The 21,366-nt window shown below is 36.5% G+C and overlaps 1 gene segment (V, D, J or C); it reads right to left on the bottom strand.

Moving 5' to 3' along the window:
• Positions 1-386: 386 nt before the first annotated feature.
• Positions 387-20,881, bottom strand: LOC299440 (Ig heavy chain V region M167-like). The segment is given in 3 exon segments: positions 387-639; positions 20,210-20,636; positions 20,767-20,881. Coding segments are annotated over 3 exon segments (726 nt in total).
• Between the last annotated feature and the right edge of the window lie 485 nt (positions 20,882-21,366).

A 21,366-nucleotide genomic window follows, 5' to 3' on the forward strand; every position in this document is an offset into this window, starting at 1 on the left:
CCTGTGGGGTCCTTGTTCCTCACTCAGGAAAATATTGTTTAGTTACATCCATTTGCCTGCAATATTCATGCCTTCCTTGCTTTTTCATACCTGAAAATTATTCCATTGTGTAAATGAACCACATTTTCTTTACCCATTCTTTCACTTGTCTGTCACACCCCCCCACGAATATACTTTGTAACAGACCACATGTCAATTTTCTACCTACAGTAACCTCATAATTCTGGTCAAAGATCAAAAGGAGAATGTTTTCTCTGTTTTTGTCTAGGCAGTGCTGAACCACTTCTCCCTTAGGGTTCCTGACACCACCCGAATGTGTTTTTCACACTGTGTCTTGTACAGAAATATGTAGCCATGTCCTCATTTTTGAGGTTGCTGATCTGCAACTATGCAGTGCTGGCAGAAGTTTCCAAAGAGAAGACAAATCTCCCTGTGAAATCATCAGCCTGTTTTGGCTTCTCAGTTTGGGTGTTGATCAAGACCATCCACATTAAGCTGTTTCCTGGAGCATGTTTCACACAGTGCATTCCACTGTCTGTGAAGGTATACCCAGAAGCCTTGCAGGAGATCTTCACTGACTCCCCAGACTTCTTCAGCTCAGGTCCAGACTGTAACAACTGGATCTGTGCTTGGGCACCTCTGAAGAGAAAACAGAGAGGTTTGGAACTCATGGAAATGCTTCCTTTCCCTTGGAGATCTTGTTTTTGGTGTCTTACTTTGGCAGCTGTCATAGAGAATAGCAAGTTTCACACTCAATCCATAATGTCTAAGACTGGGTCTCAGTGCTTCCTTGAGACGAACTGGGCAAACCTTTGGTGATATTTGGGGTGAGCCTCAGATTTCTACTCTCCAGTCATATAGATTTGCATATGCTTGGCTCCCTAATGCATATTGAGCTAAACCAGTTATACAATCAGATATAAAAGGATACCTGACATGAGGTAGCTGAGCCTATGCTTTAAAGTATCTGCTGTTCATGACTTCATGCAGATTTTGTTGTCCTTCAAGTCTTCTACTTTCACTGGGTTTACCCTCTCCTGTTCTCAGCCATACACTTCATAGTCTTAGGGCTTAATCATGAGCCATATACATATAACATGGTAACAGTGCCTTATAGCAATCACATATTATGTGTCTGCCCTGCTCTGTGCTCAGATTCACTGACTTCATTCTGTCCAGTGGGTAGTGCAGTCTGCATAATGAGACATTTGCAACAAAACATCTTTTCCTCTACAGTGTAAATGGATTCTGTCCCTGAACTCTTATGTTCCTGTGCACCCCAACGGGAGTGATTGACCTTTCCTTATGAAATTTGTAGATTTAAACTACATTTCTTTTTAAATTATAAAATGTGATTTCACTTTAAATATGTCAAGTATGAATTATAAAACTTGGAAAAAGTGCAAAGGGGTAGGTGGGAAGTTTGAGAGAAGTGCTGTATTTATAGTTTATTAAAATTAAAAATCATTACATTAAAAATTAGGAAAACAGTGGTTATAATAAAAATAGTATAAAGATCTCTTGAGATGGATCAATGAATAAGCACATGTATTGCCTTTCATAGGACCTGAGGTTTATTTTTAGAACTAAAATCAGGTAGCTCACAATTACCTATAACTTCAGATCCTAAGGTAAGCAACTCTTTCAATCCTATCAGCCATCTATACTCATATGCACATACCTACACAAAACTCAGACACATAATTAAAATAATACAAATTTGGAAAGAAAGAATTCTTTCACAGTAATTCAACATATGCCAAAAATCACATACTAAAATAAAATCTCTAGATCTTTTTCATGTAGATTTCTAACTGACAAACTTGGTGTTATAATATGAGGAAAATAGAGCATGGATCTACTTATATAGAAATTAAGGGAATTATTATGAAATCCTTTTCTCATTTTAATATTATTTCTGCCCTTTTGTACTCCAAACAGAATGAGGGGGGGTATGCTTCATTAGAGGAATCCGATTCTGTATAATTTCCACATTTAATATTTTCCTATTAGTTATCATGATAATACACATAGAGAAAAAGTAGTGTAACACTAACATGTAGTTATCAAAATTGGATCATGAACAGTGGTAATAAAAGAAGTGTCTTGTACTTGACTTAAAGTGACAAAGTGTTGTTTTATGTGGACTGAATTCTGTGTTCATAGTGTGGATTAAAGATAGACAATTATGGGGTTGGGGATTTAGCTCAGTGGTAGAGCGCTTGCCTAGCAAGCGCAAGGCCCTGGGTTCGGTCCCCAGCTCCGGAAAAAAAAAAAAAAGAAAAAAAAAGATAGACAATTATAATGGGTTCCGAACAAAAGCAGTGGGAAGAAGAGAGAAAATAGAAGAAATGAGTGCAACTGTGTTGTGCATTCAGACCTGAATTTTGCACTGCACTATCAATTTTCTGATAGCACAGAGGCTGTTTGACAAAGGAAGTCAATAATCATTCATGACACTCTCAAGTTGCTCCATATACTAGGAAGGAAGAGGAAGGCCAAGTCTGAGAAGTATTTTCTGGACTTCTGTTAACCTGTTCAATGATATAAATGAAACCATGGAAATTTGACACTCCCAGCTATTTGAATCTGACCCTGTAGCATGACTAGGCTCCCACCATTATATTCAGGTCTTCATGATGGCCACCTGAACATTCCTTGTCCCTGTCTCTTAAAGTCACCTCATGATTTGGACCAGTGGAAGAAGCAATTTCAGAATTTATAATTTTTATATTATGTGCCAAAATCATGTCATCCTGGTTCTTTCTTCTATTGGTACTTAAATGCCACAGCCATATGTGACTCGTTTCAGAAAAAAAAAAGATTTGGACTACTAGACATATTTAGTTTTACTTTTGTTCAGATACTAATTCAGTGGGACACAACTGGCTTTTTTTCTTATACCTGCTCAGGAAAGCTGTTAATAGGCAGTGTAACCTGCAGAACATATAGATGTTTGTTTCAGTCAAAAAAGATGAAAAATTGATCATATCTGTTCTTTTACATTATGCATAGAGATGTAGCATTTCATATTGCCAAGCTGGTTTCCCTGCCTTCTTTGGAGTTTGCGGTTAAGTGATTGGATATATCTAAGCATCTCAGAAGCAACATTTAACATTTTTGAGACTGTGATAGACAATGAGGACTTGGGAGATTGAACTAAATGCATTTTTAGTATGCTATGGAAACCTAGTCAAGACAACTTACAGTTTAGGGGGAAACCTCAAAATTCCCTATTCCTAGAAGAAGAGCTACAGGTAATCAATGGCCCCTGAAAATGGAACAGTCAGTTTCTTCACACTTAAGCTCCTTGCTAAGTTAATCAAACCCAAGTACACTGCTCTAAACACAGGGAAATATACAAAACTAAAACTAGACTCTCTCTCACACTCACTGACTCTCTCTCTCTCTCTCTCTCTCTCTCTCTCTCTCCATATATATATATGTTAAATATATATATGTTAAATACATACAAAAATATACATACATTCACATGTATAATCACAATTAGTGATAAGAAGTTCATGAAATTGAGACTGAGATAAAGATGGGCATGAGAGAAATTTTGGGGAATAGTGATGTATACAGTATTTATGTGAGAAACTCAAAAATCCATTTAAATTTCAATTCCTACAAATCACCAAAAAAATTTTACCTCTGATGCCATGTTGGGTCTGTGCCCAGTCCTACCAAAGAATGAAAAGGCCTTAGAATTGAAGGCTTCCTTCCTCTTCCAGAGCTGCAAGGTAAGGGTTACACTGATTTTTATGAGCACAGGGACATTTTTATTGTATTTCCTACTGTTGAATACTCAAAGATCTGATTCAAAAGCATTAAAAATAGAATGTCTCAAACAATAGAGAGAGGTAAAACTGAAGAACTTGGAAAGAATGTAACAATTACTCATTATTTAATTACATATTTTTGTACCACAAATTTTATGATGACTTTTAACAGAGACACCCCTCTCTCTACCTTGATGACTGAAGAATGGAATGAAATACTACTCAACTACTCAAAGCACAGACATCATAAATTGTGCAGGGAAATGGATAGAATATGATCATATCATCTGAAGTGAGGAAACCCAGTCCCACAAAGACATGCTTCGTATGTATTGAGTTAGAAATGGATATTTGCCTTAAAATACAGGTAAAATGGAGACCCCAAGAAACTAAACAAGAATAAAGGCACTAGCAATAATGTTTAAATCTCACTTAAATTGTCAATATGATAGTCATAAGTGTTAGATGGATGGGAGGGAACAATGACAGGGATGGGATGGGAAAAGGAATGGGGGGTTCAAGAGAAGGTGTGGGGAGGGGCAGAAGTAATGGCCAAGAGAATGAATATAAATCTAAAATGATAGAGGTTATAAAATGGGGTCATCTGAGGAAGAGACAGAGACATGGCATATAGGAGGCACCCAAGAATCTATTGGAATGTCCTTAGTCATGACTCCCTACATGGGGGATATTGAACCTGAAGAGGCTATACCTGTAACCAGGCAGGAATTCCAGTGGGCCAATAGAGACATCAACCCCTGCCCAAAATTTTCAACTCTAAATTTATCCTGTCTGCAAGAAATATAGGCATGGGGGATTCACAGTGCCTGGAGGAATGGCCAAACAATAACCAACCTAACTTCAGATCCATCTCGATCAAGCACCAGTCCTTGAAACTATTAAAGATATTTTGTTAAGACTGCTGATAGGACTCTAGCATTGTTCTCTACAATGTTCCGTCCAGCAGCTGACAGATGTAGAGCCCAGAGAGGAGGGTTTTGATGACAACATCAAACTCACAACTGATATTTTTTAAGTTTTTTTCACTTTCGAACATTGTCTAACTGTGGATCACTATATTTATCCCAATCTTTTGCTGGAGGAATCTTCTCAGATGGTGGCTCTTGGTATAGTATCATAGCTTTCATATCCATCTTGCCTACATGATCGATTAGCAGAAAAATTTTATTTGATTTTCCCATAGGTCAGTGGCCTATATTTTTTTTTTTTGGTTCTTTTTTTCGGAGCTGGGGACCGAACCCAGAGCCTTGTGCTTCCTAGGCAAGCGCTTTACCGCTGAGCTAAATCCCCAACCCCCTATATTGGGTTTTTGATCATCCACATATTGTCAGGTGTGTGATTCATCTTCTGGAATGGGCCTTATCTGCAAAACATATGTGTAACAATTTTACCATGGTATCATGCTGATATGTCACTCTTACAAATTGATGTACTTATAGCTGGGTTAATATTTAGCTTTAAATTCTTGTATCATGAAAAGTAAGTTTCAGTACTATGAATACTAGTTAGCGGTGGTGACAGTTCTTAAGAATTCACTCTTCTTCTTCTAGGTTTATACATATATATATATATATATATATATATATATTCAGTAGAATAGAACATTATATATCTAGTTGTTGTTCTACAATAAAACCTACTCTACTACAACCTTAGTAGCATCACTGGTAACAGCCAAAAGCTGGAAACAACCCAGTTGTCCCTCAACTGAAGCATGAATAGAGAAAATGTGGTTTCTTCACATAATAGGATACTAATAAGCTATTAAAATTGAGGACAACCTGAATTTTGTAGCCAAATTAACAGAACTAGAAAATATCATCCTGAGTCAGGTAACCCAGACCCCAAATTGCATGCATGATATGCACTCACTGAAAAGAGGATATTAGGAAGGAAGTACAAAGTACTATGATACAATGCACACACTATAAAAAGTTTAAAAGTTGGAAGACCGAAGTGAGCATGTTTCAATACCACTTAGAAGATGGAAGAAAAAATCATGGGAGGAAGATGAAGTGAGGAACCTGGAAAAAAGAGGATAGGATAAAAATGGGAATTTAGTCCAGTCTGTGGGAAGACAGGAGACAAGCACAGAGGACCAGAAGAATGAATGGAAATAGGCAACTATTATGGATTCAGGGGGAATCTCTAGAAAGTCTCAGAGTTGTTGGAGTTATGAAGCTCCTAGAACACAATGAGGAAGACCTCAGCAGAAATGCCCAACAGTAGGGTATGTGAACGTTCACATTCCTTCAAATATTTTAACCAATTATTTTTCCAGTCTAAAAGGAATGATATATACAGATATACATGAATGACAGAATGTCAGAAAGGACCTCTAGTCACTTGGGAAAAAACTTGGTATCCACCAAATGCAAATATATACAGCTAACCATTCAGCTGAAGTAGTTCATGGAGAGGCAATACCACTGTCTTTGTCCCTTGTCAGGTGCTTACCCTCTAAACACCCCTTAATGGAGTTCTGTATCTGGGCTCACACTGAAGTCTCCTCACTGCGTACATCACTTATGCATTAGTAAGTAGTGTCCTCAGTTCTCATAGTGTTCATTTCAAGATTGAGGATGTTTTGGGAATTATCTCTGTAGATGGTTAACCGACCCTTCACAATTGGATTTTACTCTGTTGTGCAACTATTAGCTTTGTTTCTAATAAAACCCAACCACTCAGGTGCCTTCCCTGGAGGCTGGCAGAACAAGCCCATGTAGAAATCAGTGAAGATGAATCAAGAAACTGCAAATGAGAGCCTCAAAGAACCCCCAGGCTGTACAAAGCCTCCTCTAGTTTCCACCAGCTTTACCTCACATTAGATATGTGCAATATTAGAGAAATCCAGAGAGGAAAATAGCACACAGATCCACTGTCCATCTCAATTACACACACTCACACACTTGGTATTTCTTGTTTCCCATAAAATATAATTTAAAGGAATTAGAAGTAAAATACAGTTCAGTCACAACTTCATGGTGAAAGGTCTGTGTTCAGGGCTGACCACTGAATCTGAAAACTAAAGGTTGAGGAAATCAGGACTAGCGCCCCTATGCTAGAACTAGAGTCTTGACAGATTTTTATAAGTACAGAGAGGGTCCTAATTTGCATATCTTCTTGCTACAGCATCAGCTCATGGGTTAATGCTGTGGTGAGTGAAGTTACTACAGAATACACTAATGAAGTGGATGAGTTCAGTAGCAGAAGCAGTATTACAATATTGTTTAACATGTGTCTGTGTTAACACTTAAATGTTTTATTTTTATTTAGTCAGTTCAACTTCCTACCAACAAAATGTAAGAATTCCGTTTTTGTATTTACACCTGATATAATGATCATTTTCTTGATGGAAACAATTCTTACTTAAGTGTCACCTTTCATTTTATTCTCTCTGATATATAACAGTATTGAACACTAGTTCATATATTTATTGTAATTCATGTTTACTTTTTAAAGAATCATCTGTTTTTAATTACTTTGTAATTAAATTATTTGGTTTAATATTTAAGCTTACCATAGATTCTGTCTACTAAAATTCTTCAAAAAATATACTGGGGAAAGATTTTCTTGTTTTTAATAAACAATAAATGTATTAAATTTCATTATTCACCAAGTAAAGCCAAACTAATTCTATTTTTAAATTTCATCTGGACCATTAAAAATCATTACTATTAACTTACACTTCTTAAATGTTCTTAGCAGTTTACAGTAATTTAGTGGCTTAAGATTGAGACTAGCTATTATCTCTGTTTTATTTAGAGTAAAATAACAAATTAATTTAGAATCCTCTTAGTATCAAAACAAAATTTCAAATCCATAAATATACTCTATAAGGAGACTGGTAACTCTTCCAACATTTATACCATATAACATTACATAATGTAACAGTTTTCTGTATGACAGTTAATAAAAGTGTTGTCATTTAAAAATGCTATCAAAAGCAAAGTTTAGATACATATTGCAAAGTCCATCTCAGTGAACCTGAATAGAGTTTATGTAGTGGGAGATATATTTTAATGCCTGTAATTTTTAGACATTTTCAACATTGTAAACAACTAAAACAATTTTAAGGAACTTATAATCTGTCATTTGTGTTTTGGCAATATCAAAATAAAGTACATTTAAAGAGTAAATACATAGAGCCTAATCATATTTTCAAAAGGCCAAACCAATTTCATACAGTGCAATTTAATGACCTTAGCATTAATTCCAAGTGGATTATTTTTATGTAACAAGTTGGCTATTGAAGGGACATTCTTTTACGTAAACAAATAAAGTTTTATGTAGTTTTAATATCTCAAAATATTGTTTTAAAACCTATGTTCATAAACATGGTTTTAAAAGACAGAACAGCAGTTACATAAATAATGTGGCAGACCTTAGTGAAGACAGTGATGAAAACTTATCTATCTATCTACTATCTATCTATATATATATCTATATATATATATATCTACATATATATGTATATCTTGGTTTTCTAAGAATTTCAAATGTAATAATTTCAGATTAAAAGATGATTGCACTCACTTAGAGAAATGCAGAAAAACATAAATAAACAAGTAGAAGACTAGAGAGAGGAATCAAAATCCCTGAAAGAATTCCAGAAAAACACAATCAAACAGTTGAAGGAATTAAAAATGGAAATAGAAGTAATGAAGAAAGAACAGAGGGAAACAACACTGGATATAAGAAACCAAAGGAAGAGACAAGGATCGGTAGATACAAGCATCACCAACAGAATACAAGAGAGAGAAGAAAGAATCTCAAGAGCAGAAGATTCCATAGAAATCATTGACACAACTGTCAAAGATAATGTAAAACAGAAAAAGCTACTGGTCCAAAACATAGAGGAAATCCAGGACTCAATGAGAAGATCAAACCTAAGGATAATAGAATAGAAGAGAGATTCCCAGCTCAAAGGACCAGTAAATATCTTCAACAAAATCATAGAAGAAAACTTCCCTACCCTAAAGAAAGAGATGCCCATAAGCATACAAGAAGCCTACAGAACTCCAAATAGATTGGACCAGAAAAGAAACTCTTCCCATCACATAAGAGTCAAAACACGGGTTGGGGATTTAGCTCAGTGGTAGAGCGCTTGCCTAGCAAGCGCAAGGCCCTGGGTTCGGTCCCCAGCTCCGAAAAAAAGAACCAAAAAAAAAAAAGAGTCAAAACACCAAATGCAAAATAAGAAAGAATATTAAAATCAGTAAGGGAAAAAGGTCAAGTAACATATAAAGGCAGACCTATCAGAATCAGAGCAGACTCTTCGCCAGAGACTATGAAAGCCAGAAGATCCTGGACAGATGTCGTACAGAGCCTAAGAGGACAAAAATGCCAGCACAAGTTACTGTATCCTGCAAAGCTCTCAATTATCATAGATGGAGAAACCAAGATATTCCATGACAAAACCAAATTTACACAATATCTTTCTAAAAATCCAGCGCTACAAAGGATAATAAATGGTAAAGCCCAACATAAGGAGGGAAGCTACACCCTAGACAAAGCAAGAAACTAATCATCTTGGCAAAAAAACAAAGAGAAGAAAAGCACACAAACATAACCTCACATCCAAATATGAATATAACAGGAAGCAATAATCACTATTCCTTAATATCTCTCAACATCAATGGTCTCAACTCCCCAATAAAAAGACATAGATTAACAAACTGGATATGCAATGAGGACCCTGCATTCTGCTGCCTACAGGAAACAAACCTCAGAGACAAAGACAGACACTACCTCAGAGTGAAAGGCTGGAAAACAATTTTCCAAGCAAATGGTCTGAAGAAGAAAGCTGGAATAGCGATTCTAATAACGAATAAAATCGATTTTCAACTAAAAGTCAACAAAAACATAACGAAGGACTGTTCATATTCATCAAAGGAAAAATTCACCAGGATGAACACTCAATCCTAAATATCTATGCTCCAAATACAAGGGCACCTACATACATAAAAGAAACTTTACTAAACCTCAAAACACATATTGCACCTCACACAATAATAGTAGGAGATTTCAACACCCCACTCTCATCAATGGACAGGTCATGGAAACAGAAATTAAACAGAGATGTATGCAGACTAAGAGAAGTCATGAACCAAACGGACTTAACAGATATTTATAGAACATTCTATCATAAAGCAAAAGGATATACATTGTTCTCAGCACCTCATGGTACTTTCTCCAAAATTGACCATATAACTGGTCAAAAAACAGGCCTCAACAGGTACAGAAAGATAGAAATAATCCCATGCGTCCTATCAGACAACCACGGGCTAAAGCTGGTCTTCAATACAAATAAGGGAAGAATGTCAACATATACATGGAAGTTGAACAATGCTCTACTCAATGATAACCTGGTCATGGAAGAAATAAGGAAAGAAATTAAAGACTTCTTAGAATTTAAAGAAAATAAAGGTACAACATACCTAAACTTATGGCACACAATGAAAGCTGTGCTAAGAGGAAAACTCATAGTTCTGAGTTCTTGCATAAAGAAACAGTAGAGAGCATATGTCAGCAGCTTGAGAGAACATCTAAAAGCTCTAGAACAACAACAACAACAACAACAACAACAAAAAGCAATTACACCCAGGAGGAGTCGAAGGCGGGAAATAATCAAACTCAGAGCTGAAATCAACCAAGTAGAAAGAAAAAGGACCATAGAAATAATCAACAGAACCAACAGTTTGTTCTTTGAGAAAATCTACAAGGTAGATAAACCCTTAGCCAGAAAAATGAGAGGACACAGAGAGTGTGTCCAAATGAACAAAATCAAAAATGAAAAGGGAGACATAACTACAGAATCAGAGGGAATTCAAAAAATCATCAGATCCTACTACAAAAGCCTATATTCAACAAATCTTAAAAATCTGCAGGAAATGGGCAATTACCTAGACAGATATCAGGAACCGAAGTTAAATCAGGAACAGATAAACCATTTATACAGCCCCATAACTCCTAATGAAATAGAAGCAATCATTAAAGGTCTCCAAGATGATCAAGTAGGCTTCACCCCAGCCATGCAGAGATGATTTAATATACGGAACACCATCAATGTGATCCATTATATAAACAAACTAAAAGAACAAAACCACATGATCATTTCAATAGATGTTGAGAAAGCATTTGACAAAATTCAACACTCTTTCATGATAAAAGTCCTGGAAAGAATACGAATTCCTAAACATAGTAAAAGCCATATACAGCAAACCAGTCGCTAACATTAAACTAAATGGAGAGAAACTTGAAGCAATCCCACTAAAATCAGGGAATAGACAAGGCTGCCCACTCTCTCCCTACTTATTCAATACAGTCTTGAATTTCTAGCCAGAGCAATCTGACAGCAAAAGGAGATCAAGGGGATACAGACGGGAAAATAAGAAGTCAAAATATCACTATTTGGAGATGATACGATAGTATATTTACGTGATCCCAAAAGTTCCAGCAGAGAACAACTAAAGCTGATAAACAACTTCAGCAAAGTGGCTGGGTATAAAATTAACTCAAATAAATCAGTAGCCTACCTCTACTCAAAAGAAAAACAAGATGAGAAAGAAATTAAGGAAATGACACCCTTCATAATAGTCCCAAGTAATAAACAATATCTCGGTGTGACATTAACCAAGCAAGTAAAAGATCTGTACAATAAGAATTTCAACCCTCTGAAGAAAGAAATGAAGAAGACCTCAGAAGATGGAAAGATCTCCCATGCTCATGGATTGGCAGGATTATTACAGAAAAAATGGCCATTTTACCAAAAGGCATCTACAGTTTCAATACAAACCCCATCAAAATACCAATCCAATTTTTCAAAGAGTTAGACAGATCAATTTGCAAATTCATAAGGAATAACAAAAAAATCCAGGATATCTAAAACTATCCTCAACAATAAAGGGACTTCTGGGGAATCACTATTGCTGAACTCAAGCAGTATTACAGAGCAAGAGTAATAAAAATTGCATGGTATTGGTACAGAGACAGACAGATAGACCAATGGAATAGAATTGAAGACCCAGAAATAAACCCACACACCTATGGTCAATTGATTTTTGACAAAAGAGCCAAAATCACCCAATGGAAATAGCATATTCAGCAAATGGTGCTGGTTGAACTGGAGGGAAGCATGTAGAAGAATGCAGATCGATCCATGCTCATCACCTTGTACAAAGCTTAAGTCCAAGTGGATCAAGGACCTCCACATCAACCATGTATACTCAAACTAATGGAAGAAAAAGTGGGGAATCATCTCGAACACATAGGCACTGGAGAAAATTTCCTGAACACAACACCAATGGCTTATGCTCTAAGATCAAGAATCAACAAATGGGATCTCATAAAACTGCAAAGCTTCTGTAAGGCAAAGGACACCGTGGTTAGGACAAACCGACAACCAACAGATTGGGAAAAGACCTTTACCAATCCTCCAAGTAATAGAGGGCTTATAGCCAAAATATACAAAGAACTCAAGAAGTTATACTGCAGGGAGACAAATAACCCTATTAAAAATGGGGTTCAGAGCTAAACAAAGAATTTACAGCTGAGGAATGCCAAATGGCTGAAAAAACACCTAAAGAAATGTTCAACATCTTTAGTCATGAGGGAAATGCAAATCAAAACAACCCTGAGATTTCACCTCACACCAGTGAGAAAGGCTAAGTTCAAAAACTCAGGTGACAGCAAATGCTGGCGAGGATGTAAAGAAAGAGGAACACTCCTCCATTGTTGGTGGGATTGCAGACTGGTAAAACCATTCTGGAAATCAGTCTGGAGATTCCTCAGAAAATTCGACATTGAACTACCTTAGGACCCATCTATACTTCTCTTGGGCATATACCTAAAAGATGCCCCAACATGTAACAAAGAAACATGCTCCACTATGTTCATAGCAGCCTTATTTATAATAGCCAGAAGCTGGAAAGAACACAAATGCTCTTCAACAGAGGAATGGATACAGAAAATATGGTACACAATGGAATATTACTCCGATATCAAAAACAATGACTTCATGAAATTCATAGGTACATGGAGTGAACTGGAAAATATCATCCTGAGTGAGGTAACCCAATCACAGAAAAACACACATGGTATGCACTCATTGATGAGTGGCTATTAGCCCAAATCCTTGAATTGCCCTAGATGCACAGAACACATGAAAGTCAAGACGGATGATCAAAATGCGAATGCTTCACTCCTTCTTTAAAAGGGCAACAAGAATACCCTTGGCAGGGAATAGGGAGGCAAAGATTAAAACAGAGGCTGAATGAACACCCATTCAGAGCCTGCCCCACAGGGAAGGATGGGCAGGGGAACACCCATATAGAAGGGGACGGTAGGGATTAGGGGGATGTTGGCCAGGAAATCGGGAAAGGGAATAACAACCAAAATGTAAATAAGAAATACTCAAGTTAATAAAGAAAAGAAAACTAACCAAAAAAAATTATGCTGCTCCACAAATTAAAATTGTTCTTACAATATTACTCACACAGAAAACAATTCAACCATCCTAATAGATTCTGACATCTGCACTGCAGTGTGCATAAGTAGCAGACAGTCTGGCAGAGATATCATAAGAGACAACAGTCAAATTATGGCCATGAAACCGGACAGTGTGCCATGAACAAAAGTTTCAACTAATGCCTTCGATCACTGGATCAGTAAGCCATCTACCTAGGCAGATAGTTTTGGCAGATCTTGAAATAAAATGAAATGAAATACAACATGGCAGGAATCTAGTAATTTTCAATAAAGACACGGGTTTTTTCAAACAGTGACATTGATTCAAATATACACGTCCTGATTCATGGTAATTTACTGTGATTGAAGTATTGGGTGCGGTTGGAGATTTTGAGTGAGATGATTCTCTTACATTCCTGTAAACCTAAAATTACTCAAAGTAATTTTTTTAGCAATCTATATGCCTATTTAAAAAAAAAACAAAAAAACAACAAGATCTTGTTAAAGATATTTCTGGCTAGGATTTTAGAAAAAGTTAAGTAAAGTTCTGTTAGGAAATGATGTGTAATAATAAGTTTGACTTATAACCTTATCAAGAAAAAAAGATTATACCTGGTAATGGGAACCTAGTTGACTATCTAGGGTTACTTAGATCAGGGATCTTAATGGAGAAGTTATAGCTGATAGTTAACATAATATCAAAACATAATCTCTCCCCATTATAAATATTTCCCTTATATCAAAGATAGGTGTAGTTATCACTACACATGAAGAAAATTTTCTTTTCAACATTATTTAAATTTAAAGCAAATGGGAATGAATTTGAAAAAGTACATGTCTACTAAGGGTGCATTATAGGAAGAAAGATATGGGAGAATGGTGTATGTATATTATAATCTCAAAAATTATATAATTATGTATATCAGGTAATCAACCTTCTTATATAAGAGAGATATATAATACAAACTGCAAAACTGCCAGGGCTATAGCCCGACAGGCAGAATGTACTCTTTGCATGCACAAAGCAAGAATCCATGTCCCCATAATATATAAAACCCCTCTGTTTTTGTTATGTCTCAGAAATCAGGAGGTAAAGACACACCCTAGAAGAAGCAAGAAATTATTCTTCTTTCAACTAACCCAAAAGAAGATTGCCATAGAGACATAGAGATCTGTAATCTGTGGGACAGTTACTTATAACACTTTCCTGAACTTAACCAGAAAGTGACAAGATTAAACAATCAAAATGACAGAATAAATTTCTGATTCAGTTCAGTTCAAGATCATTGAGAAAATAGTAATGTTACACAACAATTTTTACTCCCATTACTCTTTCAATTTATAAGACTCTTGCTATGAAACAATGAAAGGGGGTCAAAATAATCATTCAGATTTAGTAGCAAGACTACTGAGAACGACATGAAATCTTTAGCAGAGGACCTTCCTCTTGAATGCAATCTGCCATCTCTGAAAATTCCTGTCATTAAAGACCATAGAAAGATAAGTTACAAATTTATTGGTCATTGAGTTTTATCAATGAAATATCACTGTGTGCTACCAGTGCTCCTAGCTCTCTCGACAACATAGGATTAACCAGATATCACAGTTACATAGTAATTTTTGAACAAAAGAAATTTACCTCCTATCTGTTGGAATACCTGAGAGGCAATGCTACAAATGAAAAGTGGGATTGCCCGATAAATTGCAAGAGATATGTTTGCTATGTATAAGTATTCAGACCTTACAGTTTGCCTTCTACTTCTTATTGCTTGTTTAACACTGTGATTTAGGGAATAACACCAAGTTACATTAACCATTCCTCAAGATCCACCAGGGTTTTGTTTGAGCATTTATGAATAAATGCAAGACATGGCTGGAAACCAGATTTCCTTAATTCCTATAGTTCATTTGAAGCTGCTAGGCACCTCTCATTATCAATTGTGTTAAACCTGGCTTGTCTAGAACTCATACATTTGAATGTTCCTTTTGAAGTTGAAGCAGCATATGTTTTTTATCTCAATTCCAAAGTATGGTTTAAGCATGTAACTAGAGATTGTGGGACAAGATTATTTGTCAGTAGAGACAGACATTATGCATTTTACTTTCATTCCTTTTGCTCACACAAAATATAATGATAAAAGGTAACTTAGTAGTCATATGATTGATTCCTTGGTGTATCATAAGTCTGCCGGAATTTGAGATAGTAATATGAAACACCTAGTTCCAACCTCACTTATGAGTAAATAAAAATGAGGCAATGAATGCATTTATTTTTACTTCCACTCAGCCTCTTTCTGAAGTTATAATTTGTGGGACCCTATACTCAATTAAAACTGTTGCCCCGTTTGGGGGAGGTTTTCAAGTATCACCTAAGATCATAAAAACACTTCCCTATTAAAAGAACAAAAGTTGCAGCCAAGAAGTCAGAGTTTAAAAATGCAACCTCACTCCTAAGAAGCCCTAAATACCTCAAATTCCAGACCCTGCCCTCTACCTGTAAGTAAGTAATAGATCACATTTCTTGAGCCTGCTCTCCCAGGAACTAGATAAAAGGACTTAAGATAAGGTCCTTGGATATGTGAGTCCAGACCTAGTAAAGATAACAGATAGCTTCTTCCAGGAACTGGCTGACCATAAAGTTATATTAAAAACATAGAGAACAACCTTGAGAAGCAGGAAGCTTCTAGGAACTAGTGGACCATAAAGGTAAGTTAAGCAATCTTGAGAGACAGGAAGCTTCTTGTGATTCTCCAATGATGCTATCCCTGCCCCCTTGGGTTGTGGTTTCTTCCTTTAAATACCCTTTCTCCCAGCCTCTCAGAGTTGAACTCCACTGCCCCTGCGTGGAATATGAGTCTCGACCCCAGTGCATTGGTTCCTATCAATAAACCTCATGTTTATTACAGCAAGGATGGTCTCAAGGACGTGAGTCCTTGGGGGCTCGCATCGTCACGAGACTTGTGTGAGGGTCTCCCCACTCTGGGGGGTCTTTCACTATAAGACAATCTGATGTAGAATATTCCTAATGACTCAAATTAAAAATTGAAAATATTATACCCCATAATAGACTTATGATTACTAAGAAGTATATCAAAAATCAAGAAAGCTATTAAGACTGCATCAGGTAATAAAAACGAATATTTGAAAATACTCCTCAATTCTCAAAAACTGAATATTTAACCAGGATTTCAATTATAGTGCAATTCAAGAATAATCTTGGCCATATCATAGAAAATATATCTTGATTTTTTTTTGTTTCTTTTATTTTTTATTAGATATATTTCTTTACTTTCATTTCAAACTTTATTCCCCTTCCAGGTTTCCTGTCCACAAGCTTCCCTTCCCTCTCCTCTCCCTTCCTCAAATAGGTATTCCCCTTATACAATACATCCTCCTTATTGCACCCACCCATATTCCCTTGCACTGGGATTCAACCTTGGCAGGAGCAAGGGCTTCCCATTCCCCTGGTGCCCTGCTACATATGCAGTTGGAGCCCTAGGTCAGTCTATGTATTATCTTTCGGTAGTGGTTTAGTCCCTGCAAACTCTGGTTGGTAGACATTGTCTTTTTTTTTTTTTTAATGGGGTTGCAAGCTCCTTCAACTCTTTCAATACTTCCTCTAATTCTCACCGAGTGGGTCCTATTCTCAGTTTGGTGGTTCGCTGCTAGCATCGACCTCTGTATTTGACATGCTCTGAATGTGTCTTTCAGGAGACATCTACATCTGGTCCCTTTCAGCATGCATTTTCTAGCTTCATCAATATTATCTAGTTTTGGTGCCTGTATATATGGGCCACATGTGGGTCAGGCTCTGAATGGCCATAATTGAGTCGCTGCTCTAAACTTTGCTTCCATATTCACTCCTATGTATATTCCCCACCCCACCCCGCTATTTTTTTCTTTCTTTCTTTTTTTTTTTTTTTTTTTTTTTTGATCCGGGAACTGAACCTAGGGCCATGCGCTTGCTAGGAAAGCGTTCTACTACTGAGCTAAATCCCCAACTGCTATTTTCCCCCCTTCTAAGGAGGAGTAGTAGAATCCACATTTTGGTCATCCTTATATAGATAAGCAACTGTTGAAAGACATTGATCCAATTATGGTAGAAACAAATGTTCACATCAACATCAAAAGGAGCTGTAGGGACAAACATTAATAAATGGGAAATCTGTACTCTGTAACTTGTGTGCAGATTGATTGGAAAATTAATCTTTAAATTGAGAATAAATCATAATATTTTTCTCCTATACTTGAGGAATTTCCTGAAAAAATCTTCTGTCTAATTCTCCATAAAATCTGAGACACATGGAAATTTGCTTTTCCATCAGACTTTGGAAAAATCATATGGGATAGTGATATTTATACTGTGCCTTTTAAATTATAGATTGTTAGTCCTCAGATTTCAGTCAGCCTGGCTCTGTTTAGGCTGTGCTACAGCATGTGTCCCCAGTCATAGAGACCCACCTTTGGAATTTCTGAGCATAAACGGCATTGTTATTGGTAAGTTTCAGCTACTTCATCCAGTCTAGCCACTCTCCAGGCTTCTACCTTACCCAGTTAATACTGGGACTGGTAAAAATATAGCCAGAAACCTTGTAGGACACCTTTACTGAGGCACCAGGCCTCTTCAGCTCAGCTCCAAACTGCTGTAGCTGGACCTGATAGTGAACACATTTGTAGAGAAGGCAAGTTGATGTCACTCTCACACAAGTGTGTAGATTACCCTCGAGGCCTAAGTTGTGGAGACATTTAAATGTTGACTTTGCCACCAGAAAGATTTTCTACCTCTAGCTCATAGTAGAGAACTGTCAACTTAGAAAATTTGGAGGTGAGGCTTCTTAACATGTACTGTGTGTTAAGAGATAGTCTTGTATTGAGCAGAAAATATTAATGTGGTGTTCATATACATGAGATAAGAGCTGACCTTATTAAGACTAGATCCAATTTCAGTAAGAGATAAAAATAACCTGGGAAAGACAATTTGGCAAAGAAAAGCACCTCTTCATCCTATCTGAGGAAAAACATCCCATTCCTTCCATGAGCTCTTTGGAAACAGGCTTCTTCCTGATTATACTAAGACCCCCATATCTAGGCTGCTCATAACAAGTTACAATGAATGGCCAAGACCTTCCTCATAAGGAAAAATATCTCTGGATTTGAGGAAGTGCTTTGAATTCAACCTGGCCTCATAAGGCATCAGTGGAGAACATTAAAGCTCTTGCTGATCACATATCACTGACCAGCAGGGTCCATGGAACATCTCTCATATAAGGTGGGTCACTGCCCAGGAGTCAGAACCACTTTTACAATAGGAGTCTTTGAGTTGTGAATATAATTCTGTTCAGTAGAAACACCCTGTTATCTGCCTGCATCCCTGGTCAGTGTCCCATGTGTATGTGTCTTACTCAAAAACAGCAGGAACCCAATGAGTTCTTGATAAGCAATTTTTTACAATAACTTGGCTAAAATTTTTTCCCAGGCATTTTTCCGACTTCCTATAAAGCAGACTTCTATATCCTATGAACCATTTCTCAATGTTACCTATGGTACTGATTCACTGCTCTACGCAACCCAAACTCTGAGACATTATCACCCTGATTCACTCACATCATATTAATTTCTATCAAGATTAGGGCTGAAACATGTTCTAGAAACATGTTCTCTACCAGCATGGCTCTTTACTATTTGAGTCATAAATGGATTCCTAACCTCCACCTCTTATGTCTAAGACACCCAGATTCACTGGAATTTTTATAACTTGGCCTTTGATTGAACTAAAATGCAAAGTAGGCCTCCCTCTGCACTTCAAAACCAGCGCAGATTGACTCTTGCAGTGGGATCTGGTCCTAAATTCTGGGAATTATCTAGGGGATGCAGGAAGAATATAAGTGTTAGAAAGTTTGAAGAACAGAAGGGGAACAGGCCTTTCTAAGTGGGAACTCTGAAGAGGAGGCAGGAATAATGTAAGTGTCAAAAAGCTTGAAGGACAGATGGGAAAGAAGACATTCCAAAGAAGTTAAAGTAAACAAGTGTTCAAAATCCTTAGATATCATGCTTATTTAAATGAAAACAAGTTTCAGGTACTAGCTCACCTCAGTAAGAATGACTACGATCAGAAAATCTGAAATGATGTGAACGGTCATTAGAGAAAGAAGCATTTTACACAATATTTTGGTTAGAAAAATAAAATCAACTATTATGGAAATCAGTTTGGAGAAATATTATATGGGTTAAATTTGTAAAGTAAGTTGAGTTCATGATTTTAAAGTACTGAAGGATGAATAATACTTTTTAAATTGTTATTGAATTATGCAAAAAATATGGCAGAGTTTTTTGTCAATGTTTCTGTGAGAAAGCCCATTGTAAAATTGAGCTTTAAAATTATTGTATTGTACTATCTTTAACAGAAAATGGATTAATATAGAAGAGTAGAAAATTCCTTTTCAATAGTGACTGATTTTGTACAAATAAATATCAGCATACATTATATTTAATGTAACAGCTTCATATCACACAAATAAACTTTAAGTATGGGAAGGAGCTTAGTGAAATATTACTATTCTAAATTCAAATATTGGGTTTACAATTAATGTGATGTGTTCTTCAAAGGAAACTTGGAAACACAATCTAAGGTAAAAGTTCAACAATTTAAATTATTACACAAAATGTTGCAGAGAAATATTTCTAAAGAAAATATACAATGGAAAAGACATATCTGTGTTTTTACTTTACACCCTGTCTCCAAAATTTCAATTAGGCCAAAGAGAAATTTTCACCCACATTGCAGTGTTTCACAATTGTAGCATGTTTTTCAGTTTCCACTTTCCAGTGCAAAAAAATACTTCTTTGGTAGATGAAGCATTGTAAGTTCAAGAGAACTTTCCAGATAAAAAAAAAAACAAAAACAAAAAAAAAAAAACAAAAAAAAAAAACAGTACCTGGAGAAATAATGCAGTCTTTTTCTCTGGTCATGTGCGCCCCCTGCTGATACTGAGAAATCTTGTAAGCAAGTTTTTGTCAGGGCTAACACTGAAGTCTCCTCACTGTGTGAATCTCTTGCACAGTAATAAATGGCAGTATCCTCAGGTTTGAGTGTGTTCATCTGAAGATAGAGGATGCTTTTGTAAGTATCCCTTGAGATGGTGAATCGGTCCTTCACAGATGCACTGTACACTGTTGAATAATCATTAGCTTTGTTTCTACTTGCTGCAATCCACTCCAGTCCTTTCCCTGGAGCCTGTCGGATCCACTCCATGTAGAAATCACTGAAGGTGAATCCAGAAGCTTCGCAGGAGAGTCTGAGAGAAGCCCCAGGCTGCACCAAACCTCCTCCATATTCTACCAGCTTCACCTCACACTGAATACCTGAAAGAGTAGAGAATGCTCATTATACACATCTACTATCCCTGTTACACACACACACACACACACACACACACACACACACACACACACTCACGCACGCATTCAGCAACAATTGTTCCCCATAAATTACCATTTAAAAGTGTTACTAGAAAAACCCAGTTTAGCAACAACTTCATAGTGTCAGGTCTGTCCTGAGTGCTGATCTGTGAAGGTGAAGATTTTGTAACTTAGGTCTAGATCCCACTGTTAGGGTCTGTATGCGATGATTTTCATGTGCTGAGGGAGGTCTAATTTGCATGTCCTCTGCTATATCATCAGCTCTACTGTTGATGCTGTGGAGATGGGATATGAAGTTATTACAAAATGCAGGGAAAGAGTGAATGAGCTAGCTATCAGTAACCATCCTACTAAATTGTTTATAATGTATATGTGATAACACTTCAATATTTATTGTTATTTAGCAAGTTCACATTCTAACTAACAGTATGTGTTTCTTTTCTTTCTATTGACATTCCTTTTCTTTTTTCTCTCTAATGTTTTGCTTTATTTATTTATTTATTTATTTATTTATTTATTTATTTATTTGTATTTGGAGAGGGTGCAGGGAAAACATGTGTGCCCTATGTTAAGGTGAAGAGGAAAGGATATATTATATTCATGAATGAAATTCTTTTCTTTTTAAAATTTATTTACATTCCAGTAACTGTCTCCATTCTTGGTACCCCATCCA

The sequence above is a fragment of the Rattus norvegicus genome, chromosome 6 (genome assembly GCF_036323735.1).
Source record: "Rattus norvegicus strain BN/NHsdMcwi chromosome 6, GRCr8, whole genome shotgun sequence".
Classification (NCBI taxonomy): Eukaryota; Metazoa; Chordata; class Mammalia; order Rodentia; family Muridae; genus Rattus; species Rattus norvegicus.